Consider the following 11,030-nt stretch of genomic DNA (forward strand, 5'->3'; position numbering starts at 1 on the left):
TGTTTTTCCTTTTTCCTGTGGAAAGAAGTAAACCTGTGACTGTCTCAGCTGAGTAAATCACCCTAAAAGCAGCAGTGCGTGGGGGGAATGTCCAGTGCGTCAGCACTGACTTCATGCCTCGACAGAAGAGCTACTTGAATATGACTTTGGGTAAGAAGCCCAAAAAGCATCTTTAAGCAGGCAATTGATCTGGGTGCAATCTTGCTTTTTTGTTGTTAAATGTCCCTGTAATTCATAGGAAAAAAGATGCAAAAATAAATCATTTCAAGGACCCCGGAAAATCAAGTGTGGGGTAAACTGAGACCTACGTGAGGCTACTTCTGAAATCATCCTTCAATGTCTGGGCAAATTGCGTGCTCCAGACAAAGCTCGCTGCCTTTCCTCTTTGAGCTGCCTGGAATGGATCCCGATTGCTCTGAGAGGACTTATTATTTGTGTGCATTTGCTGACTGAGGGATGCAAATCAGCCTCAGCTCCCAGCTGTGAGTGCTGGTCCCTCCGCAGCAGAGCGAGGGCCCCAGGAGCATGGCCACTGACGCAGCTCCACGCTGGTACCCAGGTGATGAGCAAGTGCCCAACAGATTTGGTGACTCATGGAGTATCCGGGGCTCACAGACACGTGGTGCTGCACCCACCCCTGTGGCCATGATCGGGCTGCGCTTGTGAGTTGTGAGTCACAGCGATGTGCACATCCATGGGACACTGCCAGAAACAGGCGTAGGAAGCTGTGGGGGCAGCTGATTTTTAGGCACCGTCTCTTTGAAATATGGACTCGGTGGCCATGCTGTGCAGCCTCCACCTGCACAGGCGTAAGGGGTCATCAAATTAAGTGCGAGGCTCTGATCACTCTGGGCTTCCTGCAGCAGCAGCGGCTTTCTGTGCACCCACCGCCACCTCTGGTCATGCAACCCCCTGCAGAAGGGGCTCGTTCTCGCTCAAACCTCCTGCGCGCAGTGACCACGGGGGTGGAAAGGCAAAAAACCACCTCTGCTGAGCTGCAGTTGTTTGACAGCAGCTTCAGCAACAGTCTGAGCATATGCTGCAAACACATCTTCTCGTGGGGAACAGGAATTCAAGGGTTTTTTTCTTCTTTTCAGGTAGTGGGGAAGGTGGTCAGGCGTCCTCGAGCGCAGACACAGCCTGGGGCTGCAGGGCTCACCAAGACGGGGACCTTGCTGTGGGTAACAGGGCTCAGACAGCATCCGGTGCTCTTGGAGCAGGGGGTTAATTACTCCTTTAAATTACTGACTAAATCTGCTGCCAGAGTGGGGACATGAGGCTCCTTTTGGTAGCTCCTGGCCCTCTCCATGGTTTCCTTAGCCCATGAGCAGCTTTTTGACGTCGCTCCGCCACCCCTTCCCTCCCCCACTTCCTCCTCTTGCATTACCCCCCGTTGTGTTGGCATTGCTATTTCTGTACTCAAAACCAGATTGCTGGAAAAATAACCTGCAAGAGGCAGGGTGAGGTTTGTCTCCAGCGGTTTATGCAATGCTGCTGGCTGAGCAGACAGAGAGCTCTGCTCGGGGGGGGGCAGGGGATGCCCATCGGGGATCAGGGTGGTTTTTTTTGTGGGTGACAGCAGACAGGGGCTGTTCTGGCCCCGGGGGCTGTTCCCAGCCCTGCCATGTCCTGTCTGGGGCACCTGGGGCTCTCTGTGCATCTCATGTCTAAACCAGAGAGAACAACAACCCCCTCTGCAAAGCGCTTGGAGATGTGAGCTGGAAATGGATGAGGGCCTCATTATGCATCCCAGACAGCGCTGCCCGCAGCTGCCCGTGCCTCTTGCCACATTTGGCAGCCAACACAGCGGGCAACATGCCTCTCCCCCCAGAATCTGCTGTGCCCTTGTGCCCTGGCAGACAGGGCTGTGGGTGTGGGTCACTCCCAGGACAGCCCACCCTGTGCGCTTGGTCAGACACCGAGGTGTTCGGGTGCGTGTCTGACCCTGCAGTCCCCGCAGTCAATGGCAGCTTTCACTGCTCAGGATGTGAGCAAGCACCCACTGCCAGGGTGGTGGGGACCTGCGGCTGGGCCGGGCACCGCCGCTGTTTGCTGCACACACACCGCCCTCCGCCCAGCCCACTGCAGGCTCCGTCACCTTTGGCAGGCGCTGTGGTTTTCCGGCTGGCCTGGCTTTCTGCTTTGGGTTTTTTGCTCTTGTCTTTGCTTTTTTTCTTGTCCTGTGGAGAGAGATGTTTTCATAGTTAGGCTGTGTCCTGTGGCAGCCGGTGCCATCTTGGCCCCTTCACCAGGATTTAAAGGGCAAAGGAAAGGGGTGAGGGGAAGCAGGAGCACAGTGGCGGGGCTGCTCAGAGGAGAGAATTTGGGAAATAAAGTGTACAGCCAGTGTGTGTTGCCATGCTGAGAGAGAGCGAGCAACCACAAGTGGCTGCTTTCACATTCTCAGATGGAAAAATAAACTCATCTATTTTCTTAATCTTGGCCTATAAAAAGTAGCAGTAGTCATTGCTAATATCAACATTAAATAACGATCCCAGCAGTGACAGATGGTGCTTAGGGAGGGCTATTTCAGCCCCATTTTACGGAGAGGAGCAGTGAGGGATGGACGGGAGGGATGCCTGGGCCGGCTGCAGGGCAGGACACACTGCACCCCAGCCTGAGTCACCGCCCTGCCCTGGGACACGCTCCTTACCTTCTCCAGACTTGGTGGCTGCAGCGGTTGCTCAGTCATCAGGATTCCAAAATCACACACAGTTGCCACCAGGTCCTCGGTGGCCAACAGGGTGTCCAGGGTCACCCTCCTGGAGCACAGCGTTCTCCGAATGGGAGGGTCGCTGCGGAGTTCACACGGCTGCTTCTTCTGCTGCTGCTGCTTTTCTCTGGGCACAGAACCCTGCATGGCACCAGTGTGGGAACAAGCCTCAGCAGAGCGTTGGGGTCCCTTTATCAGACAGCAAGCAACCCCAACCCAGCCCCTTCCCACTGCTGCATCCTGACCGAGATGTGTGTAAAACAGCTGCTGCCTTCCTCCCATAGCAGGGGGGGACTTTGGTGAGAAGTCTGGGCTGAAGGGGAGACCCTCTGACACACCAAACTGACCCAGGAGAAGAGCTCTTGTTCCCCCATCGTTATTTTTGCAGCTCAGATGTTATGTGGACATCGTTCTCTCCCAGCACCTTACCTTGGCACCACCCTTCCGTCCTGCCTTCCCCTTCGTGACTGCATTTTCTTTGAGATCAGCATCAACAGGCCAGGAGAACACCTGCCCCAAGAGAGGAGCTGCTGCTGCAGGGGCTGGGCCACCCAAAGACCCCAGCCCCAGGTCACTGCCATCCCAGGCCACCTCCCACAGTGCCACTGCTGGGCCTTCCAGCAGCTCTTTCCCCTTTCATCCAGCGCTGCCACATGCTCACCTTCTCCTCCATGACTGAGATGACTGTTCCAGCCACCAGGTAGGACTTCAGCCCCACCAAGTTCTTCACTCTGTGCTCCTTTCTGTAGCTGCACTCGATGGTGCCTGCCCAGGGCTGTCCGGGGGTGGCAAACACCCTTGCTGTGCAAGGACACAAAAAACCCCTGAGGATAGGAAGGGTCCCTGGGACATGACTGGTCTCAATTAATTTCTAATTCCTCATTACCAGAGTGGGCCTTGGGGTCCTCTGTGGCTGCAGGCTCCCACTGGCTCTTTGTTTCTCCTGTGTCCCCAGCAGAGCTGTCCACATCTAGGGTGGTCACCGTGGGACCCTGATCACACACAGAATGGATTGTTGTTACCTGTGACAGAGAGGGATCTCATGGCAGGATCTGTCTGGTTGTGACTTGCAGGGCCAGGGGGCAGAGCTGCCTCCAAAATCCTGTTCCTTAGACCACCCTCATCATTGGAAGGGGCACCAGCATCAGGGAAGGGGACTACCAGAGCGCTGTAAATGCACTTCCAAGTGCAGAACAGCACTGGACTCCCCCAAAGGGACAGGGAATGTGGCCAGCAGGGACCTGTCCTGCCAGATGTGGCCGCACATTAATTCTGTCCCAGCACTGCTGCAGCCCACACCCAGACCATTACGAATGATCTCGCTCCACAGCCTGGAGTTGAAGTCCCCCTTGCTGTGTCCTACCACTGCCTGCTGCTTTCAGGAGCTTGGTTAAGCACAAACCTCAGGGCTGCCACTGTCCTCCGTCTCCTCTCCCTCCGCAAACTCGTAAGTCACGCAGTAGCTGTAGGTGATCACCGGAGCCTCAGAGTCAACCTGATGAGCACTGGGATCAGGGATTCCCTTCATCTCCCCAATGCTCACTACCACTCGTGCTTCGCTCCTGATCATCTCTAAAAGAAACACAGTCTTGCTATGAAGCTCCAAGATGCTCCTTCCAGAGCGAGGAAGGCACAGAGCAAGCAGTGGCCTGCAGGACCTCCCACCACCTGGCATCCCTCCGTGCCACCCTGTGCTAACGCTGTGACAAGCCACTGCCACGTGGGGTCACTCTGAAGCCACGCATCTCCTGCCTTGGTTGCTTTGCCTCCCTGGTTAACATTTTAGACTCCAAAGAGCACTTCCAGTGTATAAATTCATTGAGTGGGGGCCATCGAGAGGGAAGTCCCAGCCCTGAGTGTTCCCAGCCCCCCGGCCTCGTCCCAGTCGGAGATGTGCCACGCTGCAGAGGTGGCACCGCTTTGTGCAGACAGCGCAGCACCCATGTGAGCATCTTCTGCGGTGGAGATGTTCCTCTTTCAGCAGCTGAAGATGGGAAACGCACAGCCTGAAACCAAACGGTGTCCAGGAAGCAAAGATGAGGCCAGGCCATGACACTCAGGCAATGCTAGGACTGGGTTGTTCTTGTGATCTTTGGACCTGACCAAGGCTAAAACTACCTCAATTGTAATTACCCTGCTGCAGGGTCCTCTGACTCTGTCTCTCTTGTGAAGAGAAGGCTTAGAGGGAAACTTATCACCATGTACCAGTACATACAGGGTGGCTACCAAGCAGATCAGCACAGACAGGTTCAAAGGTGAGGGCCTACCTGGCTGCGTCGCCAAACCGTGGAACTGGTGCCTCTCGTCAGGCCCTATCTGGATGTCATCGAGGACACAGAGCTTGGGCAGGCTGTCCACGAGGAAACCTCTGTACGTGGGAATGAGAGCCAGGGGGTTCCCTTGGAGCACCAGGATGCGGAGCTTCTGCAGACTGGACAGCTGGGAGACCAGCGCCTGCAGATCCGTGAGGCTGTTATAGCTCAGGTCCAGGGAGACAAGATTTGGCCTAAGGAGACAACCCAGAGAAGAAGGTAAGGCAGCCAGCATCCATCTGAGAAGAGATAGCTACTGCCCTGGGTCAAAAAAAAGACACAGAAATGATGTTTCCCCAGCACAAACTGGGGAATCCAATGGTACAACCTCAAGAGGCCAATTCCAAATTCCTGAGCCATATGGTCCATTGCCAGGCTGCCTCACAGCTCAAAACCACGTTCCTTTAGCATCCATTAACCACCCCACTGGATCGTTTGGTGTTGCAGCCTAAGCTTTAGATCCCTCCCAGGGCAGACTTCCAGCAGGGGCTTTGGGAAGGGCATGGCAAAAGGAAGCTGCCCAGGGACACGGGACCTGCAGTTGGCAGGGTGTCAAGGTGGCTCCCCAGGGATTCTCCCCACTCTGCACCTTGGCCACAGACCAAGACACCCTCTAGGTATGAGACAGAGCACAGGTGCTGGACACAGAGTGTCCTCTGCTGAAGGGCTGTTATTTCTTAATGTGGGCCACTAATGGGTTGAGGTTATCTGTCGTCATCTGCCCACCTCCCTTTTAGGAGCCCCCATCCAGCTGGTGACATTACCAGAAGTCTGCAGTCAGGTACTTGTCCTGCGCAGAGCCGCACAGCCTGTTGTATCCCAGCCCCAAGTGCTGCAGCCCCGGGGGAGGCTGAGCGCAGAGGTCCTGCAGATCAGCCACAGCATTGCAGCACAGCTCCAGGACCTGTCCTGGACAGAGGGAACAACAAACACCCCTTGCAATGAGCCATTGCTGGTGCTCCTTTGAGCTGCTCGGCTTGTGCTGTTTCCCCAGTTGGGATCATAGAACACCAGGTTGGAAGGGACCACAAGGATCATCCAGTCCAACCTTTCAAGGTAAAAGTATCATTTAAATGAGATGAGTCAGCACCCTGTCAAGCTGACTCTTAAAAATGACCAGTGTAGGGTGGTCCACTTGCCCTGGGAGATTGTTCAATGTCTGATTGATCTCATGGGAAAAAAAATTTCTTCTGGAGTTCTATCGCAATTTCTCCAGAAGCAACTTGTGTCCATTACCCCTCGTCTTTTCTATGTGACTCTTTGTGAAAAGGGAGTCTCCATCTTCTTGGTAGCAACCCTGTATGTACTGGTACATGGAGATAAGTTCCCCTCTAAGCCTTCTCTTCCCAAGGCTGAACAGGCCCAGTTTTCTCAGCCTCCTTCCCCATCCTGCCATTGCAAGGCACTGCTCACCCACCTTCAGCGTCCTGGGCAGGTTGGCCGAGGTTATTGTGCTGATCCTGTTGGTGCTGAGGATGAGCTTCTCCAGCCGTGGGAACTGCAACAGCCCCTCATCGACCTCCTCCACCTGCAAAGAGACAGGTTTAGTCAACAAGTCCCTGAGTGGCCAAGATTATATGGATGCATATCGTTGATCCACGTAACATACATGTAACATGGATTAATGCAACACGCTGGGCGGGGGAGCCAGCAGCTCCACCCCAGCTCCCACAGTGGCATCTGGGAAGACCCTGGGATGGGGAAGGCATCCTTTTCACAGGATGTTTTCCCTCCCAACAGGAAGATGGGGTTTTCTGGCCTGGAGATGGGGAGTTCTACGGGCACCAGCAGCTACACTTACTCCCTTGCCAATGATCCGCAGGGACCTGAGGAGCTGGAAGATGCGGGAGCCATGGACGAGCTTGGGCGCCAGCACAGCCGTTTCCAGCAGGTGCTGGTCCTGGGGGCTGCAGCCTGGTGGCAGGGCCCAGGGGCTGTGGGGGTCCCTCAGCAGCTCCACCAGTGCCCCGGGGCTCTCCTCACTCAGCAGCATGGCCTCCTCCTGTCCAGATGGGGCTGCCTCCAGCCCTGGACGGCCTCGGCAGGGGCTTGCGTGTGCATCAAAACGGGACTTGTTCTGCAGAGGGAGAGAGGAGAGGCAGTGACAGCACTGCACACCACAGACCCCCTGCTGTGTCCCATGGCCGTGTGTGTCCCCTGGACCCCTACCCAGCTGCCAAGGCCACAGGGGAAGTCCTGCAGACCCAGGCGCCGCAGGTGCTCCCAAAAAGCAGCCGAGACGCTGCGGCAGCCGGGTGCCGCCATCTGACCCCCGTCGCACAGGGAATTCCCTGGCTCGGTGGCACACCTCCCTGTTGCTAGGAGATGGCGGGGAGACGGAAACCCTTGGAAACCTGTGACCAAGCTCTGCAAGTGTGGCCACAGAGCGAGCCTGGGATGACACCAAGCTCCCCAGGCTGGGAATAAATCCCTGGTTTCTGGCTCTCCTCTGGGTTCTGGGGGCTGCTCCCCAGCAGCGAAAGAGCAGGGGGCCTCACACAGCATTTGCAGGGTGCAGCGTCAGCCCTGTCCCCTGGCCAAGGAGCTGTGGCATGGCATTTGCCATTTCCCTGATCTACATCTTGAGTACATCTACATCGCTCAGGTTTCGGGGAGGAAGCAGTCGGGTTCTCAGTTAGCTGTAAAAGCACTGCTGCTCACTCATGTGGAGGCAGCGCAAGGCCATCGGAAAACAAAGTTCACAGCTAAAAATACCAGCTCCTACCCTTGGAAAAAGTAGATGAGCCCCAGGAACAAAAGCCACAGCTTTGTCTCAGGTCAGATTCAGGTCTCTGTGCTCTGAGATTTATTTGCTTTTTCCAGCGATAGGTGCTGAGGTGTTGTTCCATTTTAGGGAGCCTACAGGGCAGCCTCTGTCACCCTAACTTCACCAACTGAACTGCAGATGCTCTGCAGCATCTGGGGGTTATGTGGTGGAAAGCTGAACTTCCCCTGGGGTTGGGTGTTACAGGACAGACACCAACCTGCTCTCTTATCTCTGCTTATCAAAGCTGTGTACGATAGGAAAGGATGTGCAGAGCATGGACATGCTTAGACATAGTGGCATGTCGTGGAGTGGAATAATCAGGTTAATTGCTGTCCTCAGCACAGTAGAAAATGAAGTCAGATCTTCTAAAAATCTTCCGAAAAAGCAACCAGTAGTAACTCAACTCTTCTTCTTTGCTTTATTCAGCACTCAGGAACATGGGTCCTGCAAGAAGAAGGACATCCCTGCGGGACAGCTGCACCCCTCTGCGTGGCTGTGAGGTGACAGAATGCCCTTCAGTTTGTGAATCTCCATGGCTGAGGTTTCAGGCTGGTGGGACCCCAGGGCTGTGTGGTACAGGGGAAATGTCTGTCCCCATTTCAAGCTTTGGGAATCAGTTCAGCCACAGGAACAGTCCTCGAACCAGTCCCAGGCACTTCAGAGGAGTTCATGTGCACACCAAACTTTACTTTCAGAGACAGATTATTTCACATGGAAAGCAGAACTGAGTATTTTGACACCAAGATGCTGTTCCTTGGAAGTTTTCTGGTGACTTGACACACAGTCATCCTTGACTCCATGACCTCCTTTCAAGACACATCCTGCAGGAGCGTCACAGCATGGTTTGGGTTGGAAGGGACCTTAAAGCTCATCCAGGGCAGGGACTCCTCCTCCAGACCAGGTTGCCACATCCAGCCTTGAAGGTTGCTGGCTTTGGGCCCCAATAATGTGCTTGCGTGCTCCAACTATGGTGATTTAAAATAAACAAACAAACACACAAACCAACCAGACTTTATGTTCTCAATCTGACATTCTGGAGAGCTCAAGGATTTAGATGGGATGGCTAAGCCAAGCATCCTGAACTCCCAGTCAGGTCGATGATATGGGACACCTTCTGTGTCAGTCTGAAACTGCACCTAGATCACAATCAGTGACAACGCATTTGAACCAACTTTTGATGCAATCTTTCAAGAAAGAAAAAACCCCAATCTATTACACACCAAAAAAAAAAAAAAAATCCATGGGGGAGCCACTGACGCAAAGCCCCACGGTGCTTAAATGGAGCTCGAACACCAACATCTGCTGCACTCCAGGCACCGGGCAGCCCGAGCACCAACGTCCCACGAGCTTTCGGCCAAGCGAGCTGCTCTCCACGCCTGCCATGAAACGCCGAGCAGGTGGGTGTGACTGCGCAGTGCGAAGCTGCAGTGGGTGATGTCCATCCCTAGCTCAGCCACTTAATGTCTGTATGCTTCAGAAGTTTAGCATGCTGCACAAAACCAGGAAATTTTGCAAAAATTATGTGGAGGCTTGAGACTAATCGTTGTATTCTTTCTTCTCTTCGTCCCCCTCTTCCTCTGAATGCAGAGATCAACAGGTTTGCAATCTTCCTCTTCTGTTCACTGGTTCCTTTGGGCTCCTTGGCACCAACAGCCACCTTACAAGCAAACAAAACTACTACAGGACAGAGGCAGACGCATTTTACTACCAGAATAATGCCCTTGGCATCGGTGATAGAACAGCAAGCAAGGACCTTGTTTAAAAACTACGTAAGTGTGCTGTTTTGCATTTGCTATGTCCATGTCTGTGGAGCAATCATCTCTTGAATTATTCTAAAACACTAGAAAGACTATCAGGAAAGAAATATCTGGGTTAGAACCTAAAATAGTCTCTTCTCTGTATTCCAAAGAAGGAAAGCATTTACATCGCATTAATTTAGGGCAGATTGGAGCAAGGTCTAGGATGGTTGGGGTAAGCTTGGGCAGCGTCACCTCAGCCTGTGGGCTGCAGACCAAGGGCTTGCTCCTTCTCCTTGCAAACCTCTCCCATGATTAAATTTTGCCCATATGGCAAAGAATAAAAAAAAAAACAACACAAAAAAGAGAGTTATAAAAGCTGAAAATAAAGCCAAGGAAGGTTATAAGATAGGAAGTACTGCACAATGACAGCCACAGACACTGTGCAATACCTACTCAATAGAAGGAGTGTAGATATTAATGCAGCTATTGAATAATAACAAAAAGACCCCAAGCATACACAGGCTGAAAGAGAGGTGTGTGTGTACCCATGTTCAAATGTGAAGTGGCTTCCAAAAAAGTAATAAACCACATTATTAATAACTCATCTTTCCTCTTGCTCCCCTGCAGAACGCGTGCAGCTCCGTAACGCCCAGGACTGCGAGCTGGCTCAGTGCTGTCCCCCAGGCTGAGGACGTGGTGAGGAAAATCCCTCAATGCCCAGCTTTTGACGCCAACTGCTGCACTTTCCACATCTTTTACCACCTTTTGTGTAACCTGAGAAGCGATGTAGAACTGATCTGTGGTAGGAATTTAGTTCTCCTTGTTGATGCAAATCTCAGTCAGCTGAATGTGATGCTGAGCGAACGCACTGCGCTCTACACCTGCGGGGATGAGGACCTCCTGCAGATGGATCCTAATGGGGTCCAGACGATGAAAACGGCAGAGAAGAAGATGTTCATCTGGAGGGTTTTACAGAAATACAAGCAGTTTATGCAAAATACAACCAAAATGTACTCTTCAGTGGAAATGTAATGTGCCAGGGTGAAAAAATAACTTTAAGATACTGGAGATTTGGTTAAACGTGACCTCTCAGTAGTTATGGGATCAGTTTGATGCCAGGAACAGCACTGATAATGTACTTGCTATTAGAACTGTAAAATTTTGTTTAATTTAATGTTTAAGGGATGAATGTCTTAAGTTATTGATCATATATATTATAAAACAAATTATACTGTCTATTTGCAACAGCATATAACAAGGTTGGATTGCTGTGTCTCAGGGTGATTTAATTAACCAATCATTATATAAATAAGCAAACAGGAAAGCATTATTTCAGCAATTTTTGTGATATTTATGTTTTTAGCTTGCAATTATTTTTTCGAAGGTTGATTGTCAGTTGATTTTGTAATTCTCTCTTTGCTAGTGAATTGTATCTATGAATTTCTGTAATATATCTATTTTTATAAATTTATTTAAGCAATTATATCATTATATATATT

General features: G+C 52.2%; 1 protein-coding gene across 1 annotated transcript in view; it reads right to left on the minus strand.

Moving 5' to 3' along the window:
• LRRC43 (leucine rich repeat containing 43) overlaps window positions 1-7,290 on the minus strand; it is a 7,453-nt gene extending 163 nt beyond the window's left edge. The window contains exons 1-12 of the mRNA XM_010182561.1: window positions 7,195-7,290; window positions 7,079-7,102; window positions 6,827-7,045; window positions 6,443-6,553; window positions 5,790-5,929; window positions 4,981-5,219; window positions 4,116-4,285; window positions 3,600-3,705; window positions 3,375-3,514; window positions 3,143-3,223; window positions 2,645-2,854; window positions 2,099-2,180 (exon numbers count right to left, since the gene is read on the minus strand). Of these exons, the coding sequence (XP_010180863.1) occupies window positions 2,099-2,180; window positions 2,645-2,854; window positions 3,143-3,223; window positions 3,375-3,514; window positions 3,600-3,705; window positions 4,116-4,285; window positions 4,981-5,219; window positions 5,790-5,929; window positions 6,443-6,553; window positions 6,827-7,045; window positions 7,079-7,102; window positions 7,195-7,290 (1,618 nt within the window). The remainder of the gene's footprint in view (window positions 1-2,098; window positions 2,181-2,644; window positions 2,855-3,142; window positions 3,224-3,374; window positions 3,515-3,599; window positions 3,706-4,115; window positions 4,286-4,980; window positions 5,220-5,789; window positions 5,930-6,442; window positions 6,554-6,826; window positions 7,046-7,078; window positions 7,103-7,194) is intronic.
• Window positions 7,291-11,030: the final 3,740 nt, after the last annotated feature.

Source organism: Mesitornis unicolor, unplaced genomic scaffold (assembly GCF_000695765.1).
Source record: "Mesitornis unicolor isolate BGI_N332 unplaced genomic scaffold, ASM69576v1 scaffold38814, whole genome shotgun sequence".
Taxonomy (NCBI): Eukaryota; Metazoa; Chordata; class Aves; order Mesitornithiformes; family Mesitornithidae; genus Mesitornis; species Mesitornis unicolor.